Source organism: Heteronotia binoei, chromosome 21 (assembly GCF_032191835.1).
Source record: "Heteronotia binoei isolate CCM8104 ecotype False Entrance Well chromosome 21, APGP_CSIRO_Hbin_v1, whole genome shotgun sequence".
Taxonomy (NCBI): domain Eukaryota; kingdom Metazoa; phylum Chordata; class Lepidosauria; order Squamata; family Gekkonidae; genus Heteronotia; species Heteronotia binoei.
In genome coordinates, this window is record NC_083243.1 from 88,834,879 (window position 1) to 88,859,387 (window position 24,509).

The 24,509-nt window shown below is 41.2% G+C and overlaps 1 protein-coding gene across 1 annotated transcript in view; it reads right to left on the bottom strand.

The window, feature by feature from the left end:
• GALNT16 (polypeptide N-acetylgalactosaminyltransferase 16) overlaps positions 1-19,575 on the bottom strand; it is a 357,202-nt gene extending 337,627 nt beyond the window's left edge. The window contains exon 1 of the mRNA XM_060262949.1: positions 19,334-19,575. Within this exon, the coding sequence (XP_060118932.1) occupies positions 19,334-19,528 (195 nt within the window). The 5' untranslated portion in view covers positions 19,529-19,575. The remainder of the gene's footprint in view (positions 1-19,333) is intronic.
• Between the last annotated feature and the right edge of the window lie 4,934 nt (positions 19,576-24,509).

Below are 24,509 nucleotides of genomic sequence, written 5' to 3' on the forward strand. Positions count from 1 at the left end.
AGTCTCCTAGCTTGGTGGTTTTGAAAAGTGCATACATATATATTATATCTTTCTGTGCAAAGGACATATTAAGTGTTTTAATAAAGACATGTGTGTAATAGTTGTTCATGTATTGCAGCTCTCAAACATCTGATGTTTATTCTCTATGGTTCTTACATTAAGCAAGTTTGGCCACCCCTGTCTTCGACTATCGTTGGTTACTAGATCTCTTGTAATACATACTGAAGACAAAACAGACTCTAATTGGAATTTAAATCAAATTTTATTGAAAAATAGCATCATGTATACAGATGCATATACTAATATACTAACAGAACTCTAAATCAATAATAGAACTAAATGATGCTGGAATGAAATATAAATCCTAACACTTGTAATAAATATAAAATATACATTAACTTAACACTGCTCTTAAGTCACACTTGCAAGATTTGAGACTTCTAGAGTAAATGCTATATTTTCCTAGATATACTTCCTAGTCTTTTTTATTTCCTTCCCTGAAATGTATATATGTTAGATTCCTTTCTTTCCAATCTCTATTTCAGTTAAGAGAAACTAAAACTTGTACTATTATAGGGAAGGAAATATTAGAAAGCAAATTGTTTTAACAAGAAAGTCAATGACAATATTTTTTACTGTGGGAAAAATGTTATTGTGCTATTGTAAGTCTCTTGTATTTTTTTTTTCTTTTCTTGTTAGATTGATAAAATTAATAAAAATTTAAGTTTAAAAAGAAGAAGAAAAAGAGCACCTAGAACAATTACTACTGTCTTGGATTGATTTACTATCCGTTTCAAAATAAGAGAATGAACATATTTTCTATTATGTTTTATGTTATAAGCAAACTAGTTTTCTTATATGAAATGAGAATTATTGATATATTATACTTATCTTGTTATATGTGTTGTAATTTTATTTATATTGGTCTTTTGTACTTATGGAGCAATATATATATATATATTTTAAAAGACAGGCATGTATAAAGAAAGTGGAGGATGGAGGTCTACCTTTAAACAAAACCGGAGGTTTGCCGATGCCAGATTGGCAAATTCCTGGAAATTTGGATCTGGAGCCTTGAAACAGTGGGGTTTGGGTAGGGGACCTCAGCAAGGTATAATGCCAAGAGGCCACTCTACAAAGCAACCATCCAGGGAGATTGTTCTCTGTAGTCTGGATATCAGTTTAAATTCCAAGAGATCTTCAGGCCCCAGCTGAAGGTTGGCGATCTTATGAGAGAAGCCAAATCCTGTTTCTTTCCACTGTGCTCCATTTCCCCCCAACATTTTCCCCAGTCCTGGCCGCTTCCAGTTATCACAACTAGCTGGAAGAAAGAGCCTTGGAACAGGCAAGATATGGTGCAAGATGAGTTGAGGTTTAGTTCCCCACACCCATGCACTCAATTTTCACTTGAAAATAATTTTTCACACCCAAAATGCTCTGCTTGAAGATCCTAGAAACACATCATTAACATGTCAAGGTTGTCATGCAAGTTCACTAGACCAACCAGAATGCACATTGACTATGAAAGGAAGGCTTTTCTTTATCTTCCCTCTGAAATTTGGTGGGCAGAGTTCCGTGCATGTGAGAAGTACAATCCCTGAAACACACAATTGCTTGGAAAAACAAAACATTACAGACAAAAATATGTTTTGTATTGAAACCAAGAGGGACAAATAAAGAATAGCTTAAAGAATATGAACAAGCATAACTACAATAAAGAAAATTAATAAAATTATGGAAGAATAAAACATATAAAATCTTAAAGTACTAGATACAGCCAAGGGGATGCAAACAATAAACAATTTATGAAAGGGGGATGTCAGCGTGACTCAAGAGAAATTCCCAGTTCACATTCAGGTCTACAGGTTTGTTATGTATTTGCTGTTGTGTTGTACTGTTGAAGGCTTGAGCATGAAGCATGCATCCATTACTCCCCATGATCCTGATGTCTGCATTGTGATTGGCTGTTCTCTTAGAATGGACTAATCATGGCACAAGGAAATGCAGATAAAGGATCCTGGAGAGACCAATAGGAGAGACTGCCACCAACCAAAGGGGGCATGTTCTACTCATCTAAAATGTACATAGTTTGCTGTGTTGCCTGTTTGTGTGTGACTGTTCCTTCTTGAATAAACTGCTGTTGCTTACATAAGAACTAACTGAACTCAGTTTACAATAAGCTGTAGATGTGAACTTCATTTTACAATTTTGTAATTGCATAGTATGTTTTTTGCACATCATGAACAGTTGTTTCAAATATTTGTTAAACTAAAAGGGCCAGAGTAAAATAAAACAAATGGGTTATGTAGCATAAGGTGGGACATGAAGAGGCCATGGATTGGCTCCAGTCTAAATTTTCTACCAATAGAAATTTCCACTGATTCTTCCTTTCTACTACAGACCCCCCCCCCAATCACAACAATTCTTAAGGCCTTCTCTCCCCCAGGAACAGCATTTTGTGGAGACCAGTGAGCTATAGCAGGGAGAGACAGAAAAGTTCAGTTCTTCTGAGGGAATATTTGGTCTGGACTCAACTCTATGACACAAAAGTGTCATCTAAACTAGACAGACCGGAATGGCGTCTGTGAATGAATCTTCCAAACATTTTTTTGTTGCAGGGAATAGTCTATATGTTGGGCTGCACATAGCACTGGATTGTGATGATATAGTCCAGGGTTACTCTGTGGATTGTGGAGAACTGCCATAGAGATTCTGATGATTGCTAGAGCTACCCACCATCACTTCTGGGTCTTTCCTAGACACAGTGTCATCACGCTTGGTACACTGCCTCCCTCACACCATGTCTCCATCCAGGCCCCACCAGTGGTCAAACTCAGTCTGGCAACCTCAGCCTGGAACTTCTCTCTGTGATAAATTTTCTAGTTGCAAGGAATATCATTCTATGGGCGAGTAGTCACCAGGACTACACTTCATTCCACTACCCCACTTAGCTGCATACATAGACCCAGGTTTCTACACAGAACCCATAAATCTCCACCAACTTGATATAATAATTATGGCCAAGTTGTATTGTGTTATAAAAATTAAATTGTTAGTTTTGCATTGGGCTTAGAGTAATAAAAAATCAGCCTAATGCCTAATGAAATTAACATGGAACATGGGGTGAGTGCCATAGGGAATAGCGCTCAGAAGAGCCACAGGTCGCCTTTCAAAGAACTGCACATGGCTCCTGAGCCACTAAAAGAGTATCACTGATCTAGTCCATACTTCTATATTAGGGATGTTTAAGAGGTTTGCTCAAAGCCTTCTATGTAGGGAGAGGATATGGCTCAGTTAGTACAGCATTTTTTATTGTTTTGCATGCAGAAGGTTCAATCACTGGCTCAAGTGAAATGTGAAACACCTCTCTCTGAGGAAAACCACTGCCAATCAAAATAGACCAGGTGTCCCCAATATTTTTGAGCCTGTGGGCAATGTAGGAATTCTGACACAGGGTGGTGTGAATAACTATAAAATGGCTGTCACAAAAGGCAGAGCAAGCCACAAATTGTCAAGGAGAAAGATTATGAATAACTAATAATAACTGCAACATTTCATGCAGAAACGCTGCTTAACAGGATGCCTTTTTAAATAAACATAATGTTTAAGATTCTTGTGCTGTAGTGGCAGCTGTTGCCAAAGCAATGTTTTTAAAAATCTGTACAACCAATCAGTTCTCCGATGGGCAATTGAAGCCCTGCTGGGGGGAAAATCCATTAAGCCCCTTGGTGGGTGCCAGGAAAGATGCCACACTGAGGACCTTTGGAGCAGACAATAATGACCTTGAAAGACCAGTGGTCTCAGTCCTGACTCAGTATAAAATAGCTCCATGTATTTCTGTAGAATGCTGTCTTTACAATGAAAGTTTGCTTGTCTTTTTCCTCCCTTAAAAAATAAAAGCAGATATTTAAAAAAACAAACCACCATGCCAAATGCAAAACACACTGTCTTACTACTCGCACTAATGTCCTTTACACCCTACTGCACTGCCATGGATAATGCATTTTTGTAACTTCATGCTATGGTACTGTACTCACATGTGCAGTTCCACAGTCAAGTGATCAAAACTAACAGCACAGGTCCTCAACAGAAAATCACTGACCTGCTAGGATCAGGGGCACTAATTTTGGGTTAAGGAGTCAAAAAAACAGCATCCTCCCACAACATTACTCTAGCACTGAGGGATTATTATACACATTTAAGTGGACAAAAAAAAGGTAAAGGTAGTCCCCTGTGCAAGCACCAGTCATTTTCGACTCTGGGATGACATCACATCACAACGTTTTCATGGCAGACTTTTTTACAGGGTGGTTTGCCATTGCCTTCCCCAGTCATCTAGACTTTACCCCCAGCAAGCTGGGTACTCATTTTACCAACCTCAGAAGGATGGAAGGCTGAGTCAACCTTGAACCGGCTACCTGAACCCAGCTTCCACTGGGATTAAACTCAGGTCGTGAGCAGAGAGCTCAGACTGCAGTACTGCAGCTTTACCACTCTGCACCATGGGGCTCTTAAGTGGGCAAGCAGATCATAAATCATTATTCAGCATTTTTAGATTCATGGCAAAGCATTTGTATATGAGCACAAAAAAAGGAAAACAAAAGATATTTAGTGTGATTAAAATGGATGTATACAGAGAGTGATGGGGTTTCACCAAGGGAACTGTAATAATGGCTATTAGACTGGGAGATGTACCAGCTATAAAATTATCTGCCAGGGAAGAGAAGGAAAACCACATGCTTTGGCATATTTGAAATTGAATAAAACAGAATACTAAAGAATACAATCTGGGGCAATTGTGCGCTGATCCTAGAAGCTTTATTAACTGGTTTTGTTTACTTTTTGCTTCTTTAATCAGTGCCATGACTACGCTACTCCTCTGGTGTTCCAGAAACTTTCACAGGTGGTAGAATTCAGGGATAATTACTACTACGCACAGCCTTAAGAGCAGAGAATGATACAGGAAAATACAGGCCTTTGCCACCAGATAGAGTCCTTCTCACCTGTAACATGCCTAAGCCTGTACTAATTCCTACTTGTGTTACCTTTCCACTGCACTGCAGGCACCATTACACTTGCAAGAAGTAACATGTAGAGAGGTAGGACACCACTGAAAAATGATTCCCCTTGCACATGCACTTTTCCAAGTGGTTGGTAATAATAGTCTTTGGAAAATCTGCAGAATTTGATGTGATATTTGGACCTGCCATAAATGTGTCATGCAGTTTAGGCATATGCTAGGATGAGTATCAGCAGCCCTCATTTAGGAAAGGTCACTTTGGACAGGCAGGCCCTCAACATGAAGCTAATAGTATGGCTGGGAAGGAATGGACAGCTGGCTCATCACCATCCTGTTCCAACACCTGTGGAACCTTTGCAAATAATGAAGGGCTAGATCTGATCCAGCAAGCCTCTCCATATATTATCAGGCAAGAACAGATCAGCTTTTTACAAATTAATTTTGCTTTTACTCTTAAAAGATCCTGAGCCCTTCATCAGTTTAAAACACATGATAAGGTGACCTATACAGAGATTGCAGAAACAGCAGATAAGACGACAATCTATGAAAGTAAGACAAAGCACCATCATAGTTGCTGAAGTATGCTGTTGCTTTTTGAAAAGGCAGGATTGCAGGTGTGTGTGAAAGGAGTCACAGATGCTGTTTTTCTTACCGTGTAAGATTTATAAAATTATGTATGGAGTGGAGGAAGTGGATAGAAGAAGCTTTTTTCTCCCTCTCCCATAATACTATAACTTGGGGGCACCCAGTGAAATTGATAGCAAATAATTTCAGGACAGACAACAGTAAATACTTATTTACTGAATGAGTAATCCGACTGTGAAACTCACTAGAACAAAGCAGTAGAAAAGTGTACCTTTAAGACCAACCAAGTTTTATTCAGAATGTAAGCTTTCGTATGCTCTTAAGCAGACTTCATCAGACAAAATGGGAATGGCAAGCAGCAATTCTTAATATAAGTGGGCAGTGAGTTGGTACATAGAATCATGGGAATGTTTTTAGCAGAGTGACAAAGGAGAATTGTATTTTAACCCCACTCTTTGTACTAATTTCTCATCTTCTACACAGCAGTCCAAAATATAGTCTGTTTGGCCAAACAAAATGCAAGATGAATAACATTCTCCTTTTCAAGAAGGAATATAGCATCACATTGAATATAGCACCATGCTGCTGCTTCTCCTTTACATTTACTAGACAGAAGTAGAAAGCAAAAATAAACAGGTTTTGTCTTGCTTCCCCTTGCTAAAAGGAAGCGCCATATGCCTGAAACTTCCATACATCTGGAGAGAGGGTTAGAAAGAATTTGTGGGTTTTATAAGCTCACAGGGTTCTTTTTTTGAAGCAGTAGCATGAGGCTACAGTCTTTAGAGAGAAGTTAACATTTCTCCGCAACACTTCTCAAGTGCTATATCTTTCATCCCTTAGATAATCAATGTTGAGAGCACCTTCTAGTGCTTCAGGAAGTGGCACTAATGGAGAGAAAAAATTCAGAAAACAAAGATACAACAGTGCATTGTATCAATCAAGCTCCATCACATTCATTTTACTTCTACAGCTTAAGTTGGCCTACATGGAAGGGGGGGGAACTCACTGCCAGTGGAGGTACTGAGTGTCATGAGCAGAGACAGCTTTAAAAGGGGGTTAGACAGGTTCATGGGGGCGGTCCCTCAATGACTACCAGCCATGGTGACTCCATCTACGAGGCATCAGACCTCTGAATTCCACAGCTAGGAGACAATGGCAGGGGACAGCTTGGGCTCTCTTTGTTTGGACCTCCAGAGCAACAGGTTAACTGCATGTGAAACCCAATGCTGGATGAGATAGACCACTGATCTGATTCAGCAGGCTCTTCTTATATTTTTAGTTAGGCACTATCTGGGGCATTGCATATGCTGCTTCTGTGTTTTCAGCTCTACATTGCCAAACAACTTTACAAGACAGTTCTGAGTACTTGATAGGGTCCAGGCAATCAAAACTGTGACAATACAATTCTCTGTTTCCGCACATACCAAAATTTCACATCAATGCAAAGCTGCCTTAATGGTTTGTATATAAAAGATTGTTAACCCAGAATCTCTAAAGCCTTCCTTCTGTGCCAAATGCCCATGGACATGTAGATCAGACCATGGGGCCATATGGATCTTCCTTTGCTCTTTGCAGTGCTCCCCATTCTAAAAAAGGCAAATATGAAACATGGGATCTGACATCTCTTTAAAAGCATTCATTTGTAGCATCGGTCACTACAGTGGGGCCAGTAGCTGCATTTACACCATTATATCTGCTTAGATTTGGGAGGAAAAAAATGTTTTTGCATAATACAGACGGAAAAAGTTTGAAAGATTTATTCTTATTATACGGATAACATATGAACATCATCAGATTCAGGCATCACAGAGAAAGGAAGGTAATGCTTCAGCAGAGAAGAATGAGGAAGAGAATTATATATTACTAAGAATTTTATCCCCCCCCCCCCCCAGACAGCTGCAATGCTCAAGCAAGGGTTGTCAGGGGTAACTGTGGAAAGGGCTAGGAGGTCAGATGCAGGACTGGAAAGAATATCTTGCAAGTACCCTTTGAGGTTCTGAATGTAGACACTGCAGATGTCTGTAAGAGGGCTGACAAAACAGTGTTATTTATTTATAAGAGAATAATTTTTTTAAAAAAGAATAAAAAAAATAAAAGAAGTTGCCCAGAGCTAGCCAGACATGAATGGGTGTTTAGGCAGATCATACTTGCCTGTATTTGCCGGAAGAAACATGGTAACTTGTTTTATGAAGATTAAATAAAGAAATTATAACACAGTAATATCCAAACCAAATAAAACATGCATCTGATGTTAAGCCCTGCCAAACTGTTTTTAAAACATACTTCAAAATATGTTTTTATATAACTCAGAAAGCACATTTTCTTTTCTAGACTACATAAATGTGCCAATTATATTATCATACTGCATCTTATACTTCCAAAATATCTAACTACTTAAGAATATAAACTTTTAGTACCAACTCAAAATATTGCATAATTAACTTTCAAGTGCACTAGAACTGAATAAGCACAGTTGCCAGGTATGCTGACAGGTCTAAAACTTGTGAACGCTGAGAACCCAGCCCTTTTCAGATACACCATCTAAGCAAGCTGAATACATAAGGAGGCAGGGAATGGGGTGACAGTAATCACCTATGCCTGTTTAATCTCCACAGGGTACAGAATTCTATCTTTATACAAACTGTATACATAGCAGCTCTGCACGCATGATCAAGATCCCTGAAAAATTGCACAGTTCCCAAACACATAGATATGCCAACCCATGTACAGTTTATACACACAGAGACTCTATGGCCGTTTTCGCACTTAGCGTTTGCTCCCCTTTTTCCGCGGCGCAATTATGTCCGGATCATTTTTCTCGTTTTCCCACTAGTGACTCTTTGCGGAGTCGCCTTCCCTGAAGCCCCGGCTCAAATCGTTTTCCCACTGGCATCGGCTTGAGTCCGATGCCCTGTCAATCATTTTTTTTTTAAGCGCAAGTCTGGTTGCGTAATGACGTACTAACGTACTAACGTAACATCGAGCTGTTCCCTCCCCTTCTTTTCTTGGACAAACCGCATCACGTGTGCTGCTGCTGCTTATGGATTGGCTGCAGCTGTAGAATCCTCCACAGCCCTTTATGTATTAACGGAAGCATTCACAGTGGAGAATCCTAGCACTAGATTCCCCCCCCCCAAATTCTGAAGCACTAGATCCCCCCCCCCCAAATTTCCTCCGCTCTCTTTCCCCTCCCCGGCTGGCGCTTGCAACGGGGACCTGACTGATTCCTGCTGCCAGAGCTCCCCCCCCCCCGCTCCATTCTCTCCTTCCCCTTCTGTGGCGCGTGTGAGGAGCTCGCTCGCGTCTACTTTCTAACCGAGCGGAATGTAGCCAGGGAGAAGAATGCAGGACTCCAACTTCCCATTTTATACATGGCGATTCTGTGCAGGTCCAGAAATCCTGGTGGCACAGCTGAGGGAGGCATTCCCTTCTTAAAACACACACACATGGACGCTTTGGCCCGCACCGGCACTACATTCCCCCCCCCCCCCCCCAGCAATGGTCGTTTTCGCATTATCGAGATAACGCAACAGCGGAATAACGCAACTAAAGTCAATAATAAAAAAAAATTCTAACGAAACCAATTGAAGTGCCAATTGAGGCTATTCCAGGAGGGTTTTTTTTTTCTATTTGTTAATTTCGAAATATCGCTATTACGCAAAACTGTGAAGTTTTAAAAAAAAAAATGGCCGTGCCGGCACTTTGGGGAAGCGCTGCGAAAGGCTGATGATTGGCCAAGCGGGTGGATGGGGTGGGAGGACGGAAAGGGAGAGGGTGACGCCCCCAAAGCAGTCGATCTGGCGTGGATGGATTTCGCACAGGAAACTCCGCTGAGTGGATCCGGAGTGGATCCGGAGTGGATCCGGAGGTTTTCGGAAACTCCGGCAACTTGCTGAAAAACATACTCCGGCGTAAAATCCCTGAAGCGCCGGAGCAAAGCGCAGCGCCGGAGCAACATGTGCGAAATCCAAGAGAAGATCCGGAGGTAAATGGGGCGCTACGCCGGAGCAAACGCTAGTGCGAAAACGGCCTATATGTACAGTAAACCAATGTGCAGGGGATGGGCAGATTCTGCTGCTGTGATACCACTGTCCCTCTCTTCTCAGGTGCTTGCGGTTACCAACCTCAAGATGAGGCCTGGAGTACTCCACAAATTACAGCTGAGCTCCAGAGTATAAGGATCAGTACCCCTGGAGGAAATGGCAGCTATGAAGGGCAAATTTAACCCTCCCCAGGCACCAGCCCCAAATCTCAATGACCCTTGACGGGGTGCCATTGATACTGGTCCCTAAGGTCAAGAGCTTGGGCGTGCTCCTTGAGTCCTCCCTTACAATGGAGGCCCAGGTAGCAGCCACTATTAGATCAGCCTTTTTTCATCTTCGGCGGGTGCGGCAGCTGGCTCCTTTCCTGGAGCACAATGACTAAGCAATGGTGATCCATGCTACAGTCACCTCAAGAATAGATCACTGTAATGCTCTCTACATGGGGCTACCCTTGACGCTGACTCGGAGACTACAGCTAGTGCAGAATGCTGCGGCACGGCTGTTAATGAGGCTCCCCCAATGGGAGCACATTCAGCCAGTGCTGAAAGAGCTGCACTGGCTACCTATGGTGTTCCAAGTCTGTTTCAAGGTGTTGGTATTGACCTTTAAAGCCCTTTATGGTCATGGACCTGTCTATCTGCGGGACCACCTTTCCCCATATATTCTCCAGAGAGCACTGCGTTCAGGGACAAAAAATCTGTTGTCCATCCCTGGACCAAAGGAGGCCAGGTTGCGTTTGACACGAGCCAGGGCCTTCTCAGTGGCAGCAGCAGAATTATGGAATGCTCTCCCAGAGTCCATAAGTGTGATATACAACTGGATGGCATTGTGGCCCTATACTACAATAACAGTGCAGTCCTAAGAGTTACCCCCTTCTAAGCTTTAAGAGATATAGAAGGGTGTGATTCTTCTTAGAAATACACTATAAATGTTCCTTGGATGTTACACTAGAAGCAAACTACAGCAAAGTCCCACATTCATTTACGGGTGTCAGTTCCCATCTTGGATTGGTTGTATGAGTTATGAGATAGGGAGAAATAACATGGAAATAGCATTTCTCATCACCAGGTTTCAAGATGAAAGGGGGAGTACAGCTGCCAAATTTATTTTATTTTTTATTTATTTATTTAGAATTTATATCCCGCCCTTCCCACGGGTGGCTCAGGGCGGCTTCCAACAATAGATCCAGCATAAAATTAAGCAATATTTAAACATATAAGGGAATCAAAGTCACGCAGCAATTAGAGGCTCATGGATCTCTGTTCATCTGTAAAAGGGAAACTGTATATCAGCACAGCCCCCATTCACATCATATGAATGTGAGGAAGGGAGAGGACACATAACCTTCCACTCTCACTTTTGTTAATCAAAACTGTTGGTGGTGTAAATATATTAAAGGGGAAAGGCATGTTTTTTCCTATTGTACTAACAGTGTGGACAGTGAAATTTCATTAGTGCAACTGAGCGGTGACTGAAGGTTTCAACAACACCCTTTTCCTTCCCTTCACAGCCGTTCCAGATCGGAGCTACATGCTCACACGATTTGCCTGACAGACCAATGATTTTCACTTCTGCTCTGTGCCTTCAGAGGTTCTGTCCACCTTGGAGTCTAGCTGGTCTGCACTATGGATGTTGTTTGGGGAAAATTCCAAAAATTCCCAGACTCCAAAAGTGGATTCTGAAATCTTCCTTCACTTATTTGAGGGGAAATTTCACAGAGATTTATGAGCCTCTGGGGAAAGTCCAGGAACCATTTATATGCATTCATTTTCTAAGAAAGCTTGCAGATATAACAAAAACAGTAACAATCCATCAAAACAATCATTAAACTTTAGCAAAGAAGTCAATGACGGTGGAAAGATTTTGCTGGTGCTTAATTTAGCCCTGAGGCATCAGAGCTGGGTATTTATTTTCAGTGCTAAGACTGTACTATGGAGCACAAGAATTAGTAACAGAGAGCTACCAAACATGTGCTGAATGTCTTGTCCTTATCATCTAGGGGTCACCACCAGCTAACCTAACACACTTCTAGGATTAAGGAGAAGCAGCTAAACCAGCAACTGTGGGACTCCAGGCATTCTCATGCCTTATCACCCAGCAGTTAAATTCTAGGTTTCTTGTAATCCTAAAAGGCTGTTTCACATCCTCAAGTGCAAGGCTGGCACAAAGAGATATACATTTTTGCCACATACACCCCCAACCGAGAATATGCAGGTATACATCATCGAGTTCCTGCCCCGACACTTCAGTTAGTTCTTTGTGGTTCTGCTTTCCTGGATGGTTGCCTTGGTTCCTCAGCATTACAAATCTCACAGTTGATTCAATTTTATCCTGCAGTTTACAGGAAAAGAATGGCCAAAGCAGCAGTCGCTTTGATGGGAGTTACAAGACAGGCAACAGTCTGTTCTCTCAGATGCAGATTAAAAGCATTATCCTGGACACCTTTCACCCTAATGCTTACTTGCAAATAAATATGCTTAGAAAATAAATATGCTTTTTTATTATATGTACTATATTTATTAAGCTAGAAGATGTTTGACCACTACTCTATTATTTGTCATATCTCATTATTTATACTAATGTCCTATATTTTATTTTCACATTTATTTTTTAAATATCTTACGTTTTACCTATTTAGGTCCATCTTGATTTTTACAATTTTTATGTGGTTGTTGTTGGCCTGCATTGTGCTGTGTATTTGGTCATGGACCGTAATAAAGCAAACTGAAAACTGAAATATGCTTAGAAATGATACCTTGGTTTCAAAGTTCTGACTGAAGTTAGTGGGATCTGGATCATGCCCCATGCTTTCTTTTGGGGCATGGGGGAAGTTCTGAGCAATTGACCCAATGCATGATCGGTATTTTGTTTTTCAGATAAACACTTTTTTTTCATAGAGGCTCTGCTTTGTCTCCCTGCCCTCTACTTCCTAAGATTTAGAAATGCCTTTAAAATGTTACAACTGAGCAATTTCCACAGCCGATTTCCAGCGTTTTGCAAATGTCACATCTTAATGATTTCAGAGAAAAGACTGAAAATGTGACTCAGAGCATGAGGGGGAAAAGAAAGCAAATCACAACAGTTCCAAATGTATTCATTATTTCTTACACTCTCATTTTAAGCCAATTTTATGGGGATTGGGGGAAGAAATGGTCAGAGTTCTTTTTAGAGCTGTGGTTCAGAGTTTCAAACTATGGGCGTTTCGCACAGGGCTTACCCCGGAGCGACGTCCCTCTTTACCACGCAGCGTCTGTGCGGATTTCACAACTGCTCCGCAGAACACGGAAGAGCCGCAAAGAGCCGCGGCTTTTGCGTTGCAAATGTAAACTGGTTTTTGGCGGTTTACATTTGCGACGCAAAAGCCGCGGCACTTCGCAGCTCTTCCGGGTTCTGCAGAGCAGTTGGTGCAAAATCCGCGCAGACGCTGCGCGGTGAAGAGGGACGTCGCTCCGGGGTAAGCCCTGTGCGAAAACGCCCTATGGAAATGTGACTTCATCACTGTTAAACAAATCTGGCCATCAGAACACCTTAAATTGCACTTTTAAAATGTCTGAGGACCATTGTTTTATAATAATCAAAAGTCCACGCATGCCAAGGATTTTTTGCTTCTCTGTCTACTATGGTACTGAGTACGATTGGAGCCACAATTAAGTTGGCATGATCCCTGCAGCAAACCCTGGGCAGAAATAAGGACATTACTAGGTTCCTTTTTTCTCTCTCTCTCTCTTAAAAGTTTTTACCAGTCTCTGATTCAGCATATTTCAACATTCACCAAATCAGATCTAGGCAATAAATGGTCACTACATATTCTGTGTTGTTCCATCACCCTCTGGACACAGACTGTCTTTGGACCAATCCACACATGCAATTAAATGACATAATAAATAGTTTTTAGTACTGGGCCACTGCATCTGTGGGATCACACGTCTGAATATTCCTTTCTATTAAAATCTTCATGCTCATAAGCAACACCTAGCCCATCAAAGAAAGGAATTAGCCTAGCTTTCTCTATGATGGGATAAACATTTAGGCAGCGGATGTTCCTACCTACAATTTCTTGCCCACAGTTTATCTTTGAAACTATGAACTATGTGATTTATCTGCATATTAAAATAAATCTGTTCTTTCTCATTCAAACACTGCCATGGCAGTATAGGGCTTTTTGGATTGGTTTTACCTATCCAACTTAAGGAAGCATCTGAACAGTGTGTTTGTTTGAAGAGTGCATGAATTCATCCATGTCTGTTCTATGAGTACTCCCTGCTTTTCAACCAGCACTCACAATATATGCTATATAATGTCTTTTAGTAATGTGTCTTTTGCAAATGTTGATAGTGAGAAATCTAAAGTAGATTAACACAAAGTATTAGCTCAGCAAAAATGTTACCAGTCCCTTTCCTTCCCACACGTCCTAGGTCAGTAGCTCATGCCACATTGATGACTTATAAGAAAAAGACTGGGCGGGGGAAGACTTTCACGTGATTCCTACCATCAGGCTAATGGCTAATTGCAAACTTGGTCTAATGTAAGTGTTCACTGAGATTACAGAGGTGCCAAGAGTGGTGATCAGCTACTACTTACTGTGTGTTAGGATACAACTCTTGTGTGAGCCATACTGGCCACACATTGATGTGAGAACAGCCACTCCTCCACTGCTAGAGTGGCTGAAGCAAGATAGCAGTGAAAGGCAAAATCAAGACTTGCACATGGAATCATCAGTAGTAAATAAAAGCCCAACCGCGGTGGCAAATCTGAGAATTTTCATTGGTTGGATCTAGCCTACGCAGGATTGGTTAGCACTCTGTCTCTGGCGTGCTATTGGCTGATTCTGCTCTCCCCCGCCCATCACCAGCCCCATCAGGCAAGAACCCCACCAGAAGGCCACTGACCTTTGAGACAGATAGTTCTTTACTGACAGGTTCTCCTGGAGGCTTACTGATCACTACTGCCTCTCCTCAGGGCCTGTTGTAGAAAGTTCAGGACAGTCCTTCTCCCCCCCACAAACAATGCTGCTACAAAGCAAACAGTAAACTGTGAGTGACATGTTCATAAGACAAAACAGGAGTAGTTCCTTCTCTTCAACTGACACAAAAGGAATGTTCATTCACAGCAGGGCGGGGCCAGTTCCACAGGCAGTTCCAGGTTGGTGGGAAATTCCTAAGGTATCACTTCAGGCCTCTGAAGGAGAGGTCTTTCCTTCTGGGGAACCACTATTGCCAATCTCCAGGTGAGGGCTGGAGATCACTCAGAATTACAACTATTTTCTAGATGGCAGAGATCAGCTCCCCTTGAGGTAGGGGGAAAGTAAATGTCCTCACTTGGGTGGGAAGACAGCAAGGCTGGGGTACACTCACCCAGAGGCCTTTAGTGATACCTTTCCAGGTTGGTGGGAAGTTCCTGGAGATTCTGTGGTGGAGTTTGAGGAAGGCATACGAGTTAGGGCTTCAGAGCGGGGTCTGCCAGACACAGGTTCTTGCTGTGGAAGCTGACTGGGTGATTTTGGACCAGTCACACACTTCCAGCCTAACCTACCTCACAGGGTTGTTGTTTAGATCAAAGGGGGAAGAGGAGAATAATGTAAACTGCCTTGATCACCCTCACACTGGGAGGAAAGACTGCCCTTTTCCTATGCAGAGGTTGCAGGGAGGGAGAAAGCAATGGAAACCTCAAGACAGAGGGGCAGATAAAGGGAAGGAGATAAGGTTGCCAACTCCAGGTTAGGAAATTCCTGGCGATTTAAGGGGTGGAGCCTGGAGAGAGTGGGGTTTGAGGAGCGATAAGAACTCAGACAGGTACAATACCATTTCATACTGGGGAACCACTGGAGATCACTCAGATTTACAACTGCTCTCTAGATGGCAGAGATCAGCTCCCCTTGAGGTGGGGTGAGAGTCAATGCCTTCATTTGGGTGGGTGGAAGGACAGCAAGGGTGGCGGGCTCTCTCCCAGAGCCTCCTTTTAGAGCCCACTGTATTTTTCTTCACAACGAGCCTTACTCCTAGTATACACATAATATCTTCCTGTGGTTAGGCTACCCTCCTCTTAAGCACCTTTTTCAATATGAAACTGAGGAAATGGTACAGTCTCCCACAAATTTACATACACTAGTGCAGATGTCCAAACATCACAAGCTTAGTATCTCTTGTGTGGAGTGCTACAGATCAATAGGGTTCCCAAAAATGGAGGATCCTCTCCAGCAAAGACAGACATCTGTAACTCTGCTGCCCACCACAACTAGACTTGACAAGACAATGGCACTATTCCTTGCTCAACTGCTTCCACCAGTTCAGCTGCTCTGCCCACTTGCCTCCCACTTCCCCGCTGACATTTGCAATCTAGTTTATCTGGATTTCCACCCCCATCCCCCAAGTCTGTTCCATCTCAAGCAATCTGGTGGCACTGCTACCACTGGCACTGCTTGTAATTTAAATGACATCCCAGTACAGTCCCATTACCTACTCACTACACTGACAAATCAATAGATGTGCAATAGTTGCTTGAGGCCACGGCAGCCGGAATGCGGCTGTTTGCTGGCTTGATGCTTACAAGGGTAGACAACATTGCAATGCATGTAGCAGAAAGGAGGAAAATCCATCTGAAAAGGAGCCTCTGTCTCCACTCTGCTGCTTCATTAAACAAAGTGATCACTGCTCAGGTTTACAAAGATGATCATTCCAGAGGCCTGTTAAGAATGTCGTAGCAAAATTAAACTAGGGGTCCTTATACTAGGAGTCCTTAATGACTATCACAATTTATTCCTGCATAAGCATTTCTGATCTGATGAAGTGAGCTCTGACTCATGCAAGCTTATGCTGGAATCCACTTTGTTCACCTTTAAGGTGCCACTGGACTGCTGTTCAGTTCAAGTTCCCAAAGAATATCTCACCCAGCCTGGAAAGGAGAAGGCATGATGCTGCATACTTCACACCCATTCTACTTATTTATTTATTTTTCTGCACAAGGTAGGAATTGCTGTTGAGTCACAACTGACCCCTGGTGGTCCCAATGCTGGGGCTTTCCAGGCAAGAGAGGAGCAGAGGTGGTTTGCCATTACCATCCTCCAAGAGCACTACTGAAAATCCATGGTAGATATACAGTGGAAGGTCTAAGAAAATCAAAGAGTACGACATTGTTGTCTCATGGAATTAAGCAAAACAATCAATTCCTGCTTTGTAGAAATATCTACTGTAGAGCACCTCTGGCACTGATTTTCAACAATACTCTGCAAGTTTTCCTGGATATGTTATAGTACCTGTAGAGGGGAACTCCATAGTTAATAGTACCATGGAACTCAAACACCTGGAGTGCTTAAAAGCTATGCTTCATGCATATAACAGTTACTTACTAGATCTGTTTTACAGATGAAGAGAATGGAGAAACCAAACCATCATGCACACTGCTGTTGACTGCAACTGTTTTAAACAGCAATGTGGAAATGTTCCTGGATATATTATGGTACCTACAGAGGGTAATTTACATAGTTAATAACTCTGTGGAACTGAGGCACCTGGAGCACTTAATTGCTATTCATCACACATACAACAGTTATTAGATCCATTTTAAAGATGAGGAAAACTGAGCAACAAAACCACCATGCACACTACTGTTAACTGCAGCTCAAAACTGCTGATATCAGTGCTCTTGCACAAAGGTCCACAGTCTTTTTCATAGCTATATAATTCCCACCGCTCAATTAAGGCAATAAATTGATGTGTAGACAAAATTATATACACTGTAATTTTTAAACCATTGTTTGCCAAGTCATCCCGAAGGTATTCTGTTAGCTTTATTAAAATGTCTTTTCTCTTAGGATCCCTTGCAGCCGGAACAAGAGGCAAGTTTCCTTGATGGTAGTTTCTAGTTGAGATGAAAGGCTCCTATGATTTCCCCTCATATACCAGTGAGGAGCAGCAGCGCCCCCTCATTGCCACTGTGTTTGTGGATGGGTCACAGAGAGCAAAATCCAGTTCTTTGTAGAGGACGCTTGTTGATAAAGAACCCTGTACAACAAACAAAATCTGAAGGTGGAAAACAGCTAGCTAATTTGGAATGTGCATAGGTTCTCATGCAGAATATGCAGGAGACTGTTCTCCTTATACACCTGCATGGGTAACCCACAGAATTCCTCCATGGTTGTATGAACTCCCCAGCACATTTTTGGCACACTGCATGTGGCATAGCAGAATGTTGTTCGGTACAATCATACATTTTGCCATTGTGGAAATCTATGCTGTGTCTGTATGCACAGCTAAACAGCACACATGAACTAACAGTTTCTGAGAACGTCCTCATAATTGGACATTTAAATTAACCTGTTCCCTGTTGAGTTGGATTATTGGCCACCCTGGCTCACCACTGCCTACCATCATCCGAGCCAGGGGCTCAAGCAAGGGTTGTTCCCAGCCCTGCTGCATTTCTCTCAAAAACAGGCAATGGCAGAAATGGGACCTGAGACCTTATGCATGCAAAGCATGTACAACTGAGCTGTGGGGTACTCCCTGCGGTGGAGAAGCAGAGAAAGGCTAAGTGACTCATGAAGTTCACCCATAATGAGGTCTATAAACCCTGCAGGACTCTAGAGCTGTAAATCTCATTTGGCCCATTATAACAGACAAGCAAGTCACTTGCATTTCTCTTGTTCTTGGTAAAGTACAAATCAGTCCCAAGCCCATTTTAGCGCCAATTCCGACATTGCCTCACTAATAATTACAGCGGATATGGGCCTCTTGCACTTAAAAATCCCTACTAGTAACATCATGACCTGATTCACAACACAATGAACTTTGATGCCCACAAATCTGACAGTGCTCAAGACCCCTCCCCCTTTGCTAGTGCTCTGGGTGTCACACCGTGAGCGGAGATCTACAGCCGCAAGTGACTCTCCCAGCTTGCATTGCAACATCCCAATTGGCCCCTAAAATTCTAGATATCGCACGTTAGCAGCAAATCAAATCCGGGTACTATTAATTTCTACACTACGGTCATTTGACTATGCAGACTCAAGCACGACTCCCACAGCTAAAAAAAAAAAAAAAAAGTACGAATGTGTGGATAAGTCTTCAGTTAGACCACCAAGCTTGGTGTACAGAACACTGGAACATTATTTCCACCCTGGACAAAGAGACTTGACTCCTTTCTGGTCCGGCCACCACACATGTTCCTTTCCTCCCAAGCTGCATATTTTGGCCTCGTTTGCAACATGCATCTTCAACGCAAAAGCAAACCTCTTCCAAAGCTGGAACCTTCCCTCCTCCTCCTCCTCCTCCCCCTTAGCTGGAAAAGAAGCCCAGTCCCGAGGGGCTGACCGACCCCGAGCAACTCAGCGGACCCCGCTCTCGGGACTTGGCGTAGAAGGCTTCAGCCTTTTCCGCCCATCACCCCCCAGCCCGATTTTAAATGGTGCCATGGTTACAAGCAAGAATGCTGGAATAAATACAAAGACAGCCGTGCAAACGCAACTCTTCCTTCCTCTCGTCCTATTCCCGCTCCTCCTCCCCATCCATTCACCAGCCGCTGCCAGTCTCTCCGCGAACTAGATGAACGCGGACTCCCACGAGCATCTCGCCCTGCATGCAGCAAAGCGGCGAGAGCAACAACAACAACAACTCTTACTACGACCACCGGCAAGAGCAGACTGTCACTGCGAACGTCGGTGTCATTGCCTCCGGGAGCGGGTCGCACTTACGATGAGGGGGATAGTCCTTTCGTCTTTGTGGAGCTCTAGTTTGCCAGTGGATCTCTGCCCGTTCCTCCCGCTGCTGCTCGGAGATCGGCTGGATGCTGCTGAATGGGGCTTGTTGTCCTGCCACAAGTAATAGAAAGTGCCCAGAATCCAGGCGACGGTCAGGATTGCGATGGCATTAGCCCTGATCCGCCTCATCCTGAGAGCCCCAGTGGAGGCTGGGAACCCGGAGTAGACTGAAGCAGCAGAAGAGGTTTTTAAGAGAATCAAGCCGGGGGAGGGGAGGGGAGCCGGGGTGGGGGGAGACCAACGGGGGAGCGGCGATAGAATGCTCTCTCCCCTTCTTGTCTTTGGCTGGCTCGTGCAGTCACAGCTGTTTGTTTTAGCTCTTGTCTCACTGCTCAGTCCTGCAGAGCGAAAAGAGAGAGAACGGGGGGAAATCTTCAGGGTCCTAATGCCCTATGCACGCACTCATTCGAGCATCCTTTTGACCAGCACATCCTATGGAGACAGGCTAGCTTTTCATTCCTCTCCTGGTTCGGGAACCTGCCTCTGACTCTCCCGTTTATGTCTTCCTCCTCTTTCCCCCAGCTGTGGAGTTTTGCAAGAGGAGAGGGCAACATATCTTTATTTTATTGTCTTCTGGAAGCTTTGTAATAGCTACAGGGGAAACAGGAGGAAGGAAGGGTAGGAAGAGCAATTTGTTTTGCTTACAATTACCATAAAGCAATAGCAAGCAATGTATTTGTTGCCAAAGGCCTCAATGGAAAAGCATCCTACAAGGCTCCAGTTTGCTCATTCATAAACATAGAATGGCAATCATTTGCATGCAGTTGGTTTAAAATTTGTTGGCTGACAAAATGCTACTGCTGAATATGTTGCAGTTCTTGGCATGCTGGGAAATATGACAAACTTGGTCTTGCCCATTTACTCCTGTGGCCAGACTACATGAACTAGAACCCTGTGATTGCTAATGCAAAATGTGCAAAGGCATGAGCTGGATTGGAAAAGACAGAAGATTAGAAAACTTTATAAATGGAGGTGGTATTTTGCCTGCCTGCTGGATTCTGGGAAGTGTGGAAATTATGCAATCACGTCTTCCATATATCCTGTCTAGAAGAGCAGCCTTATTAATTTGTTTTAGTGCAAACAAAAGGGGTGTCACTTTAAAGACTCATTTAATTTAGTATAACCTTTAGTGGACCACAAAAGTTTATGCTATAATCGATTTGTTAAGAATTTGCAGTGCCAAAAGATTCTCTTTTCTATTTTGTAATACACCCTTATAATTCCAAAATCTAGAATATCTAGGGCAACCAAAAGGGGGGAGAAAAACACAATCCTACATGAGAAACATAACCAAAAAGGTTCAGACAGAGAAAAAGAAACTAAAATTAAGCTATGCACATAGTGCTAATGATAAAAATATGATACATAATTTAATTATATATTAAAAAGTGCTAAAATATCATTTGGTTCTGCATATGAGTACCTAATTCTAATATAAAGACTTTTAAAATAGTTATATATGATAATTTGTACATTAGCACCACATGTATAGCTATATTTTAGTTTCTTTTTTCTTTGTCTCACTCTCCTTTTTTTTTAACCAAACTTTTTATTTTGCAATATATTGAAATAAATTCATCTATTCAAATTCAAATATACTTATCCAATACATTACATATTTTCCTGTCCCCTCCCCCACTCCTCTTATTCACGACCTCTGCCGGTACTTAAAACAAATTCAAAGCATATTAAAGGTAAATTCACAATTATAAAATCTTTAGAAAGAAAAAATTATCATTCACTAACCTTTTCTCTAATAATCACTTAGTACTTATTAAACACAAAGCTCATAATTATTAAATCAGTTCCAGAGTTCCAGCTATCTTAGTCTTATCTTAACTCTCATATATATATTTACCAAATAACTATGTTCTACTAATGCTTTTATCACAATTCCTCTTTATCATTTAAAGTTCAATTAATATTGTCATACACTACTAAATATCTTTTCACCATTGTAAAATTTTTACACAAAGAGTTATCTTTCATTAACCTTTTCTCTAACATTCACTTAGTACTTATTAAACACAAAACTCATAGTTATAAAATCAACTCTGGAATTCCAGCTGTCTTAATCTTATCTTAACTCATATATGTATAATTACGATGTAACTATATCCTACTAACTCAATAATCACGATTCTTTATCATTTAAAGTTCAATTAATGTCATAAACTACTAAATGTCTCTTCACCCTCCATTGTATTTCCACGTAACTTTGGAATTTACTCCAGTCTTCTTTAAACTTCTCCAAATTATTGTCTTTTAAGATTCTAGTAAGTTTGTCCATTTCACTCCAATTAAGAACCTTTAAGACCCAGTCCCATTTTTCAGGTATTCTGTCTTGCTTCCACATTTGCGCATACAATGTTCTCGCAGCCGAAAGCAAATACCACAACAATGTTCTGTCTTGCTTCGGAAAGCTTTCCATTTGTAATCCCACCAGAAAGACATCTGGTGCTCTCCTAATACTATAACCCAAGATTTTCAAGATCTCTTGTTGAATCATTGTCCAAAATTGTTTTGCTTTTTCACAAGTCCACCACATGTGGTAGGAAGAACCTTCATGTTTTTTACATTTCCAACACCTATCTGAAGCTTGATCACTCATTTTCATTAGCTTTTTAGGTGTCATGTACCATCTATACAGCATTTTGAAACAGTTCTCTTTTATGTTATAGCACGTTGATATTTTCATTGAATTCTTCCATAGGTGTTCCCACGTCTCCATCTGTATTTCTTTATTAAAGTTAATCGCCCATTTAATCATTTGAGGCTTCACCACCTCCTCTTCTGTAGACCATTTCAATAACAGCTTATATATCCTTGAGATCAATTTTTCATTCTCGCCCAACAGCATTTTCTCCATTTCTGTTTTCTCTTGTCTTATACCTGTACTCTTAATGTCTTTCTCTATCAAGCTTTTAATTTGTAGCAGCTGAAACCAATCAAATTTGTCCTGCAGCTCTTCAACCGATTTCACTTCAACTTTGCCCCTCTTGAACTTTAGCAGTTGTTTGTATGATACCCATTTCCCTTCCCTTACACTTTGCGGCATACTTATTACTTCTGTTGGCACAATCCAAAGTGGTTTCCTCTCATCTCCATACTTACTATATTTTTTCCAAGTATTCAGCAAACTCCTCCTTATATAGTGATGTGAAAAAAACCATCCATCTTCTCTTTCCCGTAATACATATACGCATGCCAGCCAAAGATATTTCCATGTCCTTCTAACACCAATAATTTTTTGTTGATCAAAGTCATCCATTCCTTAATCCATACCAAACAAACTGCATCATGATATAGCATTAAATCAGGTAATTGGAAGCTGCCTCTTTCTTTCGCATCTGTTAAGATTTTCATTTTGATTGTTGGTTTCTTACCCGCCCAAATAAACTCTGAAATCTTTCTTTGCCACAGGTTGAATTGTTTCTTATCTTTCACTATTGGGATAGTTTGAAATAAAAAATATCATCCTTGGTAGAACTTTCATTTTAATTGCAGATATCCTCCCCAGCATAGATATGTTTAGTTTATGCCATTTTAACATATCACCTTCTATTTTATGCCAGAGCTTTTCATAATTGTTCTTATATAAGTCAATGTTTTTCATCGTCATTTCCACACCTAAATATTTTACTGGAGAGCAACTTCACATCCAGTGGCATTTTGTAATTCTTTCTGTTTGCTTTGTGTCAGATTCTTAGTAAGGATTTTCGATTTTTCTTTATTAATATAAAAGCCAGCTATCTCACCATACTCTTTAATTTTCTTTAACAACAAAGGCATCACTTGTACTGGGTTCTCATTAACGAACATTACAGCATCTGCAAAGGCTCTGTATTTATAGGAAAAACCTTTCAACTTCAATCCCTCTATTTCACTATCTTCATCAATTTGAGTCAACAAGACCTCTAGGGTCATTATAAACAACAACGTCTTGTGCCTTTGCTGATCTTCAGTTGTTCAGTTAAGTCAGTATTCACACAGAGTTTTGCCTTTTGTTCTGTATATATTGCTTTAATCATCCTTATAAAATCATCTCCTAATTTCATTTTCTCCATCACTGCAAACATAAAGTCCCAGTTAAGATTATCAAAAGCTTTTTCTGCATCCACAAAAAATAAAGCCACCTCCTTTTCTGGATGTTTTTCATAGTATTCAACAATTATTACATTTCTGATGTTATCCCTTATTTGCCTCCTAGGGAGAAAACCCGCTTGTTCTTCTTGAATAGAAATGTTTAAATGCTGTTTGAGTCATTCCGCTAGAATTCTAGCAAATATTTTATAATCATTATTCAGTAGTGAAATCGGTCTATAGTTTTTAACATTCGTGGAGTCTCTTTCTTCTTTCGGTATTAATGAAATAACAGCTTCTTTCCATGAATCTGGTACCTTCCCATCTTCTCTAATACAGTTCATCAACTTTTGCATTTTGGGTACTAGTACATCCACCAAGACTTTATAAAATTTTGCTGAAAAGCCGTCTGGACCCAGAGCTTTCCCTAATTTCATTGAACAAATCGCTGCTTCAATTTCAACCTTCTCAATTGGCTTATTCAAGATTTTTTCCATATTATCATTCAAGGGTTTCACTTTTATTCTTTGCAAATAGGCATCAATTTTTTTCTTTTTTTACCTGTTGACCTTTATACAGTTTGGCATAGAATTTAAAAAACTCCCTTTTAATTCCAGCTTGATCTACAATTTCTTTCCCTTCCACACAAATTTTATTTACAAACTTTTTCTCCCTTTTTTTCTTTAGTTGCCAAGCCAAATATTTCCCCGGTTTATTGGCATCTTCAAATGATTTTTGCTGTAACCTTTTTAACATCCATTCCACCTCCTTGTTCAATAACTGTCTCAATTGATTCTGCAAAATTGTGATTTCTCGCATTATTTTCTTTTTTCCCGGTCATTTTTTTAGATCTTTTTCTTTTTTGCCTATTTCTGTTTGTAAGTCTTTCAATTGCTTTTCTTTAGCTCTTTTGTCTTTGTTGTTCAATGTAATTAGTAATCCTCTCATCACTGCTCTATACGCATCCCAAACGGTCTGTGTTTTAACCTCTTGATCTTCATTTGCTTGGAAGAAAGCTTTAGTTTCT